This window comes from Lampetra fluviatilis, unplaced genomic scaffold, assembly GCF_964198595.1.
Source record: "Lampetra fluviatilis unplaced genomic scaffold, kcLamFluv1.1 SCAFFOLD_1300, whole genome shotgun sequence".
Classification (NCBI taxonomy): domain Eukaryota; kingdom Metazoa; phylum Chordata; class Hyperoartia; order Petromyzontiformes; family Petromyzontidae; genus Lampetra; species Lampetra fluviatilis.
The window spans coordinates 1-17,089 of NW_027620992.1; the positions used below are offsets into that span (position 1 = coordinate 1).

General features: G+C 47.5%; 1 protein-coding gene across 1 annotated transcript; it reads left to right on the forward strand.

Annotated features, from left to right (window-relative positions):
• Window positions 1-668: 668 nt before the first annotated feature.
• Window positions 669-16,695, forward strand: METTL14 (methyltransferase 14, N6-adenosine-methyltransferase non-catalytic subunit; the record flags this gene model as incomplete). Its single annotated transcript, XM_078885086.1, has 5 exons — window positions 669-756; window positions 5,401-5,491; window positions 9,174-9,315; window positions 13,558-13,650; window positions 16,579-16,695. Coding segments are annotated over 5 exons (531 nt in total), but the record flags the coding sequence as incomplete, so codon positions are not given.
• Between the last annotated feature and the right edge of the window lie 394 nt (window positions 16,696-17,089).

Consider the following 17,089-nt stretch of genomic DNA (forward strand, 5'->3'; position numbering starts at 1 on the left):
GATACTACTACTGATGATGATGATACTACTACTGATGATACTACTACTGATGATGATGATGATGATACTACTACTGATGATGATGATACTACTACTACTACTGATGATACTACTACTGATGATGATGATGATACTACTACTGATGATGATGATACTACTACTGATGATACTACTACTGATGATGATGATGATACTACTACTGATGATGATGATACTACTACTACTACTGATGATACTACTACTGATGATACTACTACTGATGATGATGATGATACTACTACTGATGATGATGATACTACTACTGATGATGATGATGATACTACTATTACTGATGATGATACTACTACTGATGATGATGATGATGATACTACTGATGATACTACTACTGATGATGATGATGATACTACTACTGATGATGATGATGATACTACTACTGATGATACTACTACTGATGATGATGATGATACTACTATTACTGATGATGATGATACTACTGATGATGATGATGATGATACTACTGATGATGATGATGATGATACTACTGATGATGATGATGATACTACTGATGATGATACTACTGATGATGATGATGATACTACTGATGATGATACTACTGATGATGATGATGATACTACTGATGATGATACTACTGATGATGATGATCACAGGGTACCCAGAGTCTGAACCCTCACAATGATTATTGTCAACACTTCGTGGACACAGGCCAGAGACCTCAAAACTTCATTCGCGATGTTGGTGAGAAGCAACATCATCATCATCATCAGTAGTATCATCATCATCAGTAGTATCATCATCAGTCATCAGTAGTATCATCATCATCAGTAGTATCATCATCATCAGTAGTATCAGTATCATCATCAGTAGTATCAGTATCATCATCAGTAGTATCATCATCATCAGTAGTATCAGTATCATCATCAGTAGTATCAGTATCATCATCAGTAGTATCATCATCATCAGTAGTATCAGTATCATCATCAGTAGTATCAGTATCATCATCAGTAGTATCATCATCAGTAGTATCAGTATCATCATCAGTAGTATCAGTATCATCATCAGTAGTATCATCATCATCAGTAATAGTAGTATCATCATCATCATCATCAGTAATAGTAGTATCATCATCATCATCAGTAGTATCATCATCATCATCAGTAGTATCATCATCATCATCAGTAGTATCATCATCATCATCAGTAGTATCATCATCATCAGTAATAGTAGTATCATCATCATCATCAGTAGTATCATCATCATCATCAGTAGTATCATCATCATCAGTAATAGTAGTATCATCATCATCATCAGTAGTATCATCATCATCATCATCAGTAGTATCATCATCATCAGTAGTATCATCATCATCATCAGTAATAGTAGTATCATCATCATCAGCATCATCATCAGTAGTAGTAGTATCATCACATCAGCATCATCATCAGTAGTAGTAGTATCAGTAGTAGTATCATCATCATCAGTAGTAGTATCAGCATCATCATCAGTAGTATCATCATCATCAGTAGTAGTATCAGCATCATCATCAGTAGTAGTAGTATCAGTAGTAGTATCATCATCATCAGTAGTAGTATCAGCATCATCATCAGTAGTATCATCATCATCAGTAGTAGTATCATCATCATCAGTAGTAGTATCATCATCATCAGTAGTAGTATCATCATCATCATCAGTAGTAGTATCATCATCATCATCAGTAGTAGTATCATCATCATCAGTAGTAGTATCATCATCATCATCAGTAGTATCATCATCATCAGTAGTAGTATCATCATCATCATCATCAGTAGTATCATCATCATCAGTAGTAGTATCATCATCATCATCAGTAGTATCATCATCATCAGTAGTAGTATCATCATCATCATCATCAGTAGTATCATCATCATCATCAGTAGTATCATCATCATCATCAGTAGTATCATCATCATCAGTAGTAGTATCATCATCATCATCAGTAGTAGTATCATCATCATCAGTAGTAGTATCATCATCATCATCATCATCAGTAGTATCATCATCATCAGTAGTAGTATCATCATCATCATCATCAGTAGTATCATCATCATCAGTAGTAGTATCATCATCATCATCATCATCAGTAGTATCATCATCATCAGTAGTAGTATCATCATCATCATCATCATCATCAGTAGTAGTATCATCATCATCAGTAGTAGTATCATCATCATCATCAGTAGTAGTATCATCATCATCAGTAGTAGTATCATCATCATCATCAGTAGTATCATCATCATCATCAGTAGTATCATCATCATCAGTAGTAGTATCATCATCATCATCATCAGTAGTATCATCATCATCATCAGTAGTATCATCATCATCATCAGTAGTATCATCATCATCATCAGTAGTATCATCATCATCATCATCAGTAGTATCATCATCATCATCATCAGTAGTATCATCATCATCATCATCAGTAGTATCATCATCATCATCATCAGTAGTATCATCATCATCATCATCAGTAGTATCATCATCATCATCAGTAGTATCATCATCATCATCATCATCAGTAGTATCATCATCATCATCATCAGTAGTATCATCATCATCATCATCAGTAGTATCATCATCATCATCAGTAGTATCATCATCATCATCATCAGTAGTATCATCATCATCATCAGTAGTATCATCATCATCATCATCAGTAGTATCATCATCATCATCATCAGTAGTATCATCATCATCATCATAAGTAGTATCATCATCATCATCATCAGTAGTATCATCATCATCATCATCAGTAGTATCATCATCATCAGTAGTATCATCATCATCAGTAGTATCATCATCATCATCATCAGTAGTATCATCATCATCATCAGTAGTATCATCATCATCATCATCAGTAGTATCATCATCATCATCAGTAGTATCATCATCATCATCATCAGTAGTATCATCATCATCATCATCAGTAGTATCATCATCATCATCATCAGTAATATCATCATCATCATCATCAGTAGTATCATCATCATCATCATCAGTAGTATCATCATCATCATCATCAGTAGTATCATCATCATCATCATCAGTAGTATCATCATCATCATCATCAGTAGTATCATCATCATCATCATCAGTAGTATCATCATCATCATCATAAGTAGTATCATCATCATCATCATCAGTAGTATCATCATCATCATCATCAGTAGTATCATCATCATCATCATCAGTAGTATCATCATCATCATCAGTAGTATCATCATCATCATCATCAGTAGTATCATCATCATCATCATCAGTAGTATCATCATCATCATCATCAGTAGTATCATCATCATCATCATCAGTAGTATCATCATCATCATCATCAGTAGTATCATCATCAGTAGTATCATCATCAGTAGTATCATCATCAGTAGTATCATCATCATCATCATCAGTAGTATCATCATCATCATCAGTAGTATCATCATCATCATCAGTAGTATCATCATCATCAGTAGTATCATCATCAGTAGTATCATCATCATCATCAGTAGTATCATCATCATCATCATCAGTAGTATCATCATCATCATCATCAGTAGTATCATCATCATCATCATCAGTAGTATCATCATCATCATCATCAGTAGTATCATCATCATCATCAGTAGTATCATCATCATCATCATCAGTAGTATCATCATCATCATCATCAGTAGTATCATCATCATCATCAGTAGTATCATCATCATCATCATCAGTAGTATCATCATCATCATCATCAGTAGTATCATCATCATCATCATCAGTAGTATCATCATCATCATCATCAGTAGTATCATCATCATCATCATCAGTAGTATCATCATCATCATCATCAGTAGTATCATCATCATCATCATCAGTAGTATCATCATCATCATCATCAGTAGTATCATCATCATCATCATCAGTAGTATCATCATCATCAGTAGTATCATCATCATCATCATCATCAGTAGTATCATCATCATCATCATCAGTAGTATCATCATCATCATCATCAGTAGTATCATCATCATCATCATCAGTAGTATCATCATCATCATCATCAGTAGTATCATCATCATCATCATCAGTAGTATCATCATCATCATCATAAGTAGTATCATCATCATCATCATCAGTAGTATCATCATCATCATCATCAGTAGTATCATCATCATCATCATCAGTAGTATCATCATCATCAGTAGTATCATCATCATCATCATCAGTAGTATCATCATCATCATCATCATCAGTAGTATCATCATCATCATCAGTAGTATCATCATCATCATCATCAGTAGTATCATCATCATCATCATCAGTAGTATCATCATCATCATCATCAGTAGTATCATCATCATCATCATCATCAGTAGTATCATCATCATCATCATCAGTAGTATCATCATCATCATCATCAGTAGTATCATCATCATCATCATCAGTAGTATCATCATCATCATCATCAGTAGTATCATCATCATCATCATCAGTAGTATCATCATCATCATCATCAGTAGTATCATCATCATCATCATCAGTAGTATCATCATCATCATCATCAGTAGTATCATCATCATCATCATCAGTAGTATCATCATCATCATCATCAGTAGTATCATCATCATCATCATCAGTAGTATCATCATCATCATCATAAGTAGTATCATCATCATCATCATCAGTAGCATCATCATCATCATCATCAGTAGTATCATCATCATCATCATCAGTAGTATCATCATCATCATCAGTAGTATCATCATCATCATCATCAGTAGTATCATCATCATCATCATCAGTAGTATCATCATCATCATCATCAGTAGTATCATCATCATCATCATCAGTAGTATCATCATCAGTAGTATCATCATCATCATCATCAGTAGTATCATCATCATCATCATCAGTAGTATCATCATCATCATCAGTAGTATCATCATCATCATCAGTAGTATCATCATCATCAGTAGTATCATCATCAGTAGTATCATCATCATCATCAGTAGCATCATCATCAGTAGTATCATCATCATCATCATCAGTAGTATCATCATCACCACCATCACCACCATCACCACCATCACCACCACCACCACCATCACCACCACCATCACCACCATCACCACCATCACCACCATCATCACCACCATCACCACCACCATCACGACCATCACCACCACCATCACCATCACCACCACCACCACCATCACCACCACCACCACCATCACCACCACCATCACCACCATCACCACCATCATCACCACCATCACCACCATCACCACCATCATCACCATCACCACCATCACCATCACCACCATCACCACCATCATCACCACCATCACTGACTGTCTCTCTCACCAGGTTTGGCCGATCGCTTTGAGGAATATCCGAAGCTGCGAGAACTGATTCGTCTCAAAGACGAACTCATCGCCAACACAAACTGTCCTCCCATGTGAGACTCACTCACACAGTCACCCACTCACTCCCCCACTCACTCACTCACACAGTCACCCACTCACCCACTCACCTACTCACTCACCCACTCACTCGCTCCCCCACTCACTCACTCACTCACACAGTCACCCACTCACCCACTCACCTACTCACTCACTCACTCACTCCCCCACTCACTCACTCACACAGTCACCCACTCACCTACTCACTCACCCACTCACTCGCTCAGCCAGCCACTCACTCACACAGTCACTCACTCACTCCCCCACTCACTCACTCACACAGTCACCCACTCACCTACTCACTCACCCACTCACTCGCTCAGCCAGCCACTCACTCACACAGTCACTCACTCACTCCCCCACTCACTCACTCACCTACTCACTCACCCACTCACTCGCTCAGCCAGCCACTCACTCACACAGTCACTCACTCACTCCCCCACTCACTCACTCACACAGTCACCCACTCACCCACTCACCTACTCACTCACCCACTCACTCGCTCAGCCAGCCACTCACTCACACAGTCACTCACTCACACAGTCACTCACCTACTCACTCACTCACACACTCACTCACTCGCTCAGCCAGCCACTCACTCGCTCAGCCAGCCACTCACTCACACAGTCACTCACTCACACAGTCACTCACCTACTCACTCACTCACACAGTCACTCACCTACTCACTCACCCAGTCACTCACTCACTCGCTCAGCCAGCCAGCCACTCACTCACCCACTCACTCACACAGTCACTCACCTACTCACTCACTCACTCACACAGTCACTCACTCACCCACTCACTCACCCACTCACTCACTCACTCATCCACTCACTCACTCACCCACTCACCTACTCACTCACCCACTCACTCACCCACTCACTCACACAGTCACTCACTCACCCACTCACTCACACAGTCACTCACCTACTCACTCACTCACTCACCCACTCACTCACACAGTCACTCACTCACTCACTCACTCACCCAGTCACTCACTGACTCACTCACTCACTCGCTCAGCCAGCCACTCACTCACCCACTCACTCACTTACCCACTCACTCACCTACTCACCCACTCACTCACTCACTCACCCAGTCATCCACTCACTCACCCACCCACCCACCCACTCACTCACTCACTCACACAGTCACTCACCTACTCACTCACACAGTCACTCACCTACTCACTCACCCAGTCACCCACTCACTCACCCACCCACTCACTCACTCACACAGTCACTCACCCAGCCACTCACTCACACAGTTACTCACACACTCACAGTCACTCACCCACTCAGCCACCCACTCACCCACTCAGCCAACCACTCACCCACACAGTCAATCACCCACTCACTCACCCACTCACTCACTCACCCACTCACTCACCCACTCAGCCACCCACTCACTCACCTACTCACCCACCCACTCACCGACCCACTCATTCACTAATCCACCCACTCACCCACCCACTCACCCACTCAGCCACCCATTCACCCACACAGTCACTCACTCACCCACCCATTCACCCACACAGTCACTCACTCACCCACTCACTCACCCACTCACTCGCCCACTCACTCACTCGCCCACTCACTCACTCACTCACCCACTCACCTACCCATCCACCCACTCACTCACCCACCCACTCACTCACCCACTCACTCACCCACTCACCTACCCATCCACCCACTCACTCACCCACCCACTCACCCACACACTCACTCTATAAGTTAGTGGGTGAGTGAGTGAGTGGTTGATTGGTTGGTTGAATTAGTGGGTGCGTGGGTGAGTGGGTGATTGAATGACTGAGTGAGTGGGTAAGTGAGAGAGTGAGTGTGTGGGTGAGTGGGTGGGTGAGTGAGTGGGTGGATGGGTAGGTGAGTGGGTGAGTGGGTGGGTGAGTGAGTGGGTGGATGGGTAGGTGAGTGGGTGACTGTGTGGGTGAGTGGGTCGGTGGGTGAGTGGGTGGGTGATTGACTGTGTGGGTGAGTGGGTGGGTGAGTAAGTGAGTGAGTGAGTCACACTATCCCCCCCCTCACCTCTCCCCTCACCTCTCCCCTCACCTCCCCCCTCACCTCCCCCCTCACCTCACCCCTCACCTCCCCACCTCTCCCCTCACCTCCCCCACACCTCCCCCCTCACCTCCCCCCTCACCTCCCCCCTCACCTCTCCCCCACCACCCCCCTCACCTCCCCCCACACCTCCCCCCTCACCTCCCCCCCTCACCACCCCCCTCACCTCCCCCCTCACCTCCCCCCTCACCTCCCCCCTCACCTCCCCCTCACCTCCCCCTCACCACCCCCCTCACCTCCCCCCACACCTCCCCCCTCACCTCCCCCCCTCACCTCACACCTCCCCCCACACCTCCCCCCTCACCTCCCCCCTCACCTCCCCCCTCACCTCCCCCCTCACCTCCCCCCTCACCTCCCCCCTCACCTCTCCCCTCACCTCTCCCCTCACCTCCCCCCTCACCTCCCCCCTCACCTCCCCCTCACCTCCCCCCTCACCTCCCCCCTCACCTCCCCCCTCACCTCCCCCCTCACCTCCCCCCTCACCTCTCCCCCTCACCTCCCCCCTCACCTCCCCCCTCACCTCCCCCCTCACCTCCCCCCTCACCTCTCCCCTCACCTCCCCCCTCACCTCCCCCCTCACCTCCCCCTCACCTCCCCCCTCACCCCCCCCTCACCTCCCCCCTCACCTCCCCCCTCACCTCCCCCCTCACCTCTCCCCTCACCTCCCCCCCTCACCTCCCCCCTCACCTCCCCCCTCACCTCCCCCCTCACCTCCCCCCTCACCTCCCCCCCTCACCTCTCCCCCTCACCTCCCCCCTCACCTCTCCCCTCACCTCTCCCCCTCACCTCCCCCCTCACCCCCCTCACCCCCCCTCACCTCCCCCCTCACCTCCCCCCTCACCTCTCCCCTCACCTCCCCCCTCACCTCTCCCCTCACCTCCCCCCTCACCTCTCCCCTCACCTCTCCCCTCACCTCCCCCCTCACCTCCCCCCTCACCTCCCCCCTCACCTCCCCCCTCACCTCCCCCCTCACCTCCCCCCTCACCTCCCCCCTCACCTCTCCCCTCACCCCCCCCCCTCACCTCCCCCCTCACCTCTCCCCTCACCTCTCCCCTCACCTCTCCCCTCACCTCTCCCCCCCCCCCTCACCTCCCCCCCTCACCTCTCCCCTCACCTCTCCCCTCACCTCTCCCCTCACCTCTCCCCTCACCTCCCCCCTCACCTCTCCCCTCACCTCCCCCCTCACCTCTCCCCTCACCTCTCCCCTCACCTCTCCCCTCACCTCTCCCCCCCCCCCTCACCTCTCCCCTCACCTCTCCCCTCACCTCTCCCCTCACCTCTCCCCCCCCCTCACCTCTCCCCTCACCTCTCCCCTCACCTCTCCCCCCCCCCCTCACCTCTCCCCTCACCTCTCCCCTCACCTCTCCCCCCCCCCTCTCCCCTCACCTCTCCCCTCACCTCTCCCCTCACCTCTCCCCTCACCTCTCCCCTCACCTCTCCCCTCACCTCTCCCCTCACCTCTCCCCTCACCTCTCCCCTCACATCTCCCCTCACCTCTCCCCTCACCTCCCCCCTCACCTCTCCCCTCACCCCACCTCACCTCCCCCCTCACCTCTCCCCTCACCCCCCCTCACCTCCCCCCTCACCTCTCCCCTCACCGCAGGTACCTTCAGGCTGATCTCCCGGCCTTCCCGCTCTCGTCTCTGCAGACAAAGTTTGACGTCATCCTCATTGAGCCGCCACTCAGTGAATACTACAGAGGTGGTGGCGGGGCCATCGGAGGGCACGGACTCACCTGGGATGAGGTGAGTTAGTGGGGGAACTCACCACTCACTCACTCAGTCACTCACTCAGTCAGTCACTCACTCACTCAGTCACTCACTCACCCACTCAGCCACTCACTCACTCAGTCAGTCACTCACTCACTCGATCAGTCACTCACTCACCCATTGAGTGAATACTACAGAGGTGGTGGCGGGGCCATCGGAGGGCACGGACTCACCTGGGATGAGGTGAGTTAGTGGGGGACTCACCACTCACTCACTCACTCAGTCACTCACCACTCACTCAGTCACTCACTCAGGCAGTCACTCACCCACTCAGCCACTCACTCAGTCACTCACTCAGTCACTCATTCACTCACTCACTCAGCCACTCACTCACTCAGCCACTCACTCAGCCACTCACTCAGCCAGTCACTCAGTCAGTCACTCAGTCAGTCACTCACTCACTCACTCGATCAGTCACTCGCTCACTCAGCCACTCACTCACTCAGCCACTCACTCACTCAGACACTCAGTCACTCACCCACTCACTCACTCACTCAGTCACTCACTCACTCAGACACTCAGTCACTCACCCACTCAGACACTCACTCACTCAGCCACTCACTCACTCAGACACTCAGTCACTCACCCATTGAGTGAATACTACAGAGGTGGTGGTGGGGCCATCGGAGGGCACGGACTCACCTGGGATGAGGTGAGTTAGTGGGGGAACTCACCACTCACTCACTCAGTCACTCAGGCAGTCACTCACTCACTCAGTCACTCACCACTCAGTCACTCAGGCAGTCAGTCACTCACTCACTCAGTCACTCAGGCAGTCAGTCACTCACTCAGGCAGTCACTCACCCACTCAGCCACTCACTCAGTCAGTCACTCACTCGATCAGTCACTCACTCACTCAGCCACTCACTCACTCAGTCACTCAGGCAGTCAGTCACTCACTCAGGCAGTCACTCACCCACTCAGCCACTCACTCAGTCAGTCACTCACTCACTCGATCAGTCACTCACTCACTCAGCCACTCACTCACTCAGTCACTCAGGCAGTCAGTCACTCACTCAGGCAGTCACTCACCCACTCAGCCACTCACTCAGTCACTCACTCACTCAGTCACTCACTCACTCAGTCACTCACTCAGCCACTCAGTCACTCACTCAGCCACTCACTCACTCAGTCACTCACTCAGTCACTCACCACTCACTCAGTCACTCACTCACCCACTCAGTCACTCAGCCACTCACTCACTCAGACACTCACTCACTCAGACACTCACTCAGTCACTCAGGCAGTCACTCACTCACTCAGTCACTCAGTCAGTCACTCACTCAGACACTCACTCACTCAGTCACTCACTCAGTCACTCACCACTCACTCAGTCACTCACTCACCCACTCAGTCACTCAGCCACTCACTCACTCAGACACTCACTCACTCAGACACTCACTCAGTCACTCAGTCAGTCACTCACTCAGACACTCACTCACTCACTCAGTCACTCACTCAGTCAATCAGTCTCTCAGCCACTCACTCACTCAGTCACTCACTCAGTCACTCACCACTCACTCAGTCACTCACTCACCCACTCAGTCACTCAGCCACTCACTCACTCAGACACTCACTCACTCAGACACTCACTCAGTCACTCAGTCAGTCACTCACTCAGACACTCACTCACTCACTCAGTCACTCACTCAGTCAATCAGTCTCTCAGCCACTCACTCAGTCAGCCACTCACTCACTCAGTCACTCACTCAGTCACTCACCACTCACTCAGTCACTCACTCACCCACTCAGTCACTCAGCCACTCACTCACTCAGACACTCACTCACTCAGACACTCACTCACTCACTCAGACACTCACTCACTCAGACACTCACTCACTCACTCAGTCACTCACTCAGTCAATCAGTCTCTCAGCCACTCACTCAGTCAGCCACTCACTCACTCAGTCACTCACTCAGTCACTCACCACTCACTCAGTCACTCACTCACCCACTCAGTCACTCAGCCACTCACTCACTCAGACACTCACTCACTCAGACACTCACTCACTCACTCAGACACTCACTCACTCAGACACTCACTCACTCACTCAGTCACTCACTCAGTCAATCAGTCTCTCAGCCACTCACTCAGTCAGCCACTCACTCACTCACTCAACCACTCACTCACCCACTCACTCACTCAGCCACTCACTCACTCAGACACTCACTCACACACTCACTCACTCACACACTCACTCACTCACACACCCACTCACTCACACACTCACTCACTCAGACACTCACTCACCCACTCACTCACTCAGCCACTCACTCACTCAGACACTCACTCACCCACTCACTCACACACTCACTCACTCACACACTCACTCACTCACACACCCACTCACTCACACACTCACTCACTCAGACACTCACTCACCCACTCACTCACACACTCACTCACTCAGACACTCACTCACCCACTCACTCACACACTCACTCACTCAGACACTCACTCACCCACTCACTCACACACCCACTCACTCACACACTCACTCACTCACACACCCACTCACTCAGACACTCACTCACCCACTCACTGAGCCACTCACTCACTCAGCCAGTCACTCACTCAGCCACTCACTCACTCAGACACTCACTCACCCACTCACTCACACACTCACTCACTCAGACACTCACTCACTCAGACACTCACTCACCCACTCACTCACACACTCACTCACTCAGACACTCACTCACCCACTCACTCACACACTCACTCACTCAGACACTCACTCACCCACTCACTCACACACCCACTCACTCAGACACTCACTCACCCACTCACTGAGCCACTCACTCACTCAGCCAGTCACTCACTCAGCCACTCACTCACTCAGACACTCACTCACCCACTCACTCACACACTCACTCACTCAGACACTCACTCACCCACTCACTCACTCAGCCACTCACTCACTCACCCACTCACTCACTCAGTCACTCACTCACTCACTCAACCACTCATCTACCCAGTTACTACTACTCATGATGATGATACTACTACTGATGATGATACTACTGATGATGATGATGATACTACTGATGATGATGATACTACTGATGATGATGATACTACTACTGATGATGATACTACTGATGATGATGATACTACTCATGATGATGATACTACTACTGATGATGATACTACTGATGATGATGATACTACTACTGATGATGATGATGATACTGATGATGATGATACTACTACTGATGATGATACTACTGATGATGATGATGATACTACTGATGATGATGATGATACTACTGATGATGATGATACTACTACTGATGATGATGATACTACTACTGATGATGATACTACTGATGATGATGATACTACTACTGATGATGATACTACTGATGATGATGATGATACTACTGATGATGATACTACTGATGATGATGATACTACTGATGATGATGATACTACTACTGATGATGATGATACTACTACTGATGATGATACTACTGATGATGATGATACTACTACTGATGATGATACTACTGATGATGATGATACTACTACTGATGATGATACTACTGATGATGATGATACTACTACTGATGATGATACTACTGATGATGATGATACTGCTGATGATGATGATGATACTACTGATGATGATGATACTACTACTGATGATGATACTACTGATGATGATGATACTACTACTGATGATGATACTACTGATGATGATGATACTACTACTGATGATGATACTACTGATGATGATGATACTACTACTGATGATGATACTACTGATGATGATGATACTACTACTGATGATGATACTACTGATGATGATGATGATGATACTGCTGATGATGATGATACTACTACTGATGATGATACTACTCATGATGATGATGATACTGCTGATGATGATGATACTGATGATGATGATGATACTACTGATGATGATGATGATACTACTGATGATGATGATGATACTACTGATGATGATGATGATACTACTGATGATGATGATACTGATGATGATACTACTACTGATGATGATGATGATGATACTACTGATGATGATGATGATGATACTACTGATGATGATGATGATGATACTACTGATGATGATGATGATACTACTGATGATGATGATGATACTACTGATGATGATGATGATACTACTGATGATGATGATACTACTACTGATGATAATGATGCTGATACTACTACTTATGATGCTGATACTACAGATCATGCAGCTGGATGTGGAGGAGGTTGCGGCTCAGAGGTCGTTCATCTTCTTGTGGTGCGGCTCCTCCGACGGCCTCGACTACGGCAGACAGGTCCTCAGCTACAGCTACACACACACAGCTACACACACACAGCTACACACACACAGCTACAGCTACACACACAGCTACAGCTACACACACAGCTACACACACAGCTACACACACAGCTACACACACAGCTACACACACACACAGCTACACACACACACAGCTACACACACACACAGCTACACACACAGCTACACACACAGCTACACACACACAGCTACACACACAGCTACACACACACACAGCTACACACACACACAGCTACACACACACACAGCTACACACACACAGCTACAGCTACACACACAGCTACACACACACACAGCTACACACACACAGCTACAGCTACACACACAGCTACACACACAGCTACACACACAGCTACACACACAGCTACACACACACAGCTACACACACAGCTACACACACAGCTACACACACAGCTACAGCTACACACACACAGCTACAGCTACACACACAGCTACAGCTACACACAGCTACACACACACACACAGCTACACACACAGCTACACACACAGCTACACACACAGCTACACACACAGCTACACACACAGCTACACACACAGCTACACACACAGCTACACACACACACACAGCTACACACACAGCTACACACACAGCTACACACACAGCTACAGCTACACACAGCTACACACACACACAGCTACACACACAGCTACACACACACACAGCTACACACACACACAGCTACACACACAGCTACACACACACAGCTACACACACACACAGCTACACACACACAGCTACACACACACAGCTACAGCTACACACACAGCTACACACACAGCTACACACACAGCTACACACACACACACAGCTACACACACACACAGCTACACACACAGCTACACACACAGCTACACACACACACAGCTACACACACACAGCTACAGCTACACACACACAGCTACACACACAGCTACACACACAGCTACACACACACACAGCTACACACACAGCTACACACACAGCTACACACACACACAGCTACACACACAGCTACACACACAGCTACACACACACAGCTACACACACAGCTACACACACACACAGCTACACACACACACAGCTACACACACACACAGCTACACACACAGCTACACACACACAGCTACACACACACAGCTACACACACACAGCTACACACACAGCTACAGCTACACACACAGCTACACACACAGCTACACACACAGCTACACACACAGCTACACACACACAGCTACACACACACACAGCTACACACACAGCTACACACACACACAGCTACACACACAGCTACACACACAGCTACACACACAGCTACACACACAGCTACACACACAGCTACACACACACACAGCTACACACACACACAGCTACACACACACACAGCTACACACACAGCTACACACACACAGCTACACACACAGCTACACACACAGCTACACACACAGCTACACACACAGCTACACACACACAGCTACACACACACAGCTACACACACACACAGCTACACACACACACAGCTACACACACAGCTACAGCTACACACACACAGCTACAGCTACACACACACAGCTACAGCTACACACACACAGCTACACACACACAGCTACAGCTACACACACAGCTACACACACACAGCTACACACACACAGCTACACACACACAGCTACACACACAGCTACAGCTACACACACACAGCTACAGCTACACACACACAGCTACAGCTACACACACACAGCTACACACACACAGCTACAGCTACACACACACAGCTACACACACAGCTACACACACACAGCTACAGCTACACACACACAGCTACACACACAGCTACACACACACACAGCTACACACACACACAGCTACACACACAGCTACACACACAGCTACACACACACAGCTACACACACACAGCTACACACACACAGCTACACACACACAGCTACACACACACAGCTACAGCTACACACACACAGCTACACACACAGCTACACACACACAGCTACAGCTACACACACACAGCTACACACACAGCTACACACACACACAGCTACACACACACACAGCTACACACACAGCTACACACACAGCTACACACACACAGCTACACACACACAGCTACACACACACAGCTACACACACACAGCTACACACACACAGCTACACACACACAGCTACACACACAGCTACACACACACACAGCTACACACCTCTATAGCTATGTGTGTGTCTATGTGTGTGTGTGTCTGTGTGTGTGTGTGTCTATGTGTGTGTGTGTCTGTGTGTGTGTCTATGTGTGTGTGTGTCTGTGTGTGTGTCTGTGTGTGTGTGTCTATGTGTGTGTGTGTGTCTATGTGTGTGTGTGTGTCTATGTGTGTGTGTGTGTCTATGTGTGTGTGTGTGTCTATGTGTGTGTGTGTCTATGTGTGTGTGTGTGTGTGTCTATGTGTGTGTGTGTGTGTGTCTATGTGTGTGTGTGTGTGTGTGTCTATGTGTGTGTGTGTGTGTGTGTCTATGTATGTGTGTGTGTGTCTATGTGTGTGTGTGTCTATGTGTGTGTGTGTGTCTATGTGTGTGTGTGTGTCTATGTGTGTGTGTGTGTGTCTATGTGTGTGTGTGTGTCTATGTGTGTGTGTGTGTGTCTATGTGTGTGTGTGTCTATGTGTGTGTGTGTCTATGTGTGTGTGTATCTGTGTCTGTGTGTGTGTCTAACTGTGTGTGTGTCTATCTAACTGTGTGTGTCTGTGTGTGTGTGTCTACAGTGTCTATGTGTGTGTGTATGTCTAAGTGTGTGCGTGTGTCACTGTGTGTGTGTCTATGTGTGTGTCTACAGTGTCTATGTCTGTATGTGTGTGTCTATCTAACTGTATCTGTGTGTGTGTCTATGTGTGTGTCTATGTGCAGTGTCTATGTAAATGGGGATTCCGTCGTTGTGAAGACATCTGTTGGATCAAGACGAACAAGCAGAAACCCGGTTCCACACGAACCCTCGACTCTCAAGCCGTCTTCCAGAGGACAAAGGTGAGTTCACTCACCACTCACTCACCACTCACTCACTCAGTCACTCAGTCACTCACTCAGTCACTCACCCACTCACTCAGTCACTCACCCACTCACTCAGCCACTCACTCACTCACCACTCACCCTCGACTCTCAAGCCGTCTTCCAGAGGACAAAGGTGAGTTCACTCACCACTCACTCACTCAGTCACTCACCCACTCACTCAGTCACTCACTCAGCCACTCACTCAGCCACTCACTCACCCACTCACTCACTCAGCCACTCACTCACCCACTCACTCAGCCACTCACTCACTCACCACTCAGTCACTCACTCACTCACCACTCACCCTCGACTCTCAAGCCGTCTTCCAGAGGACAAAGGTGAGTTCACTCACCACTCACTCACCACTCAC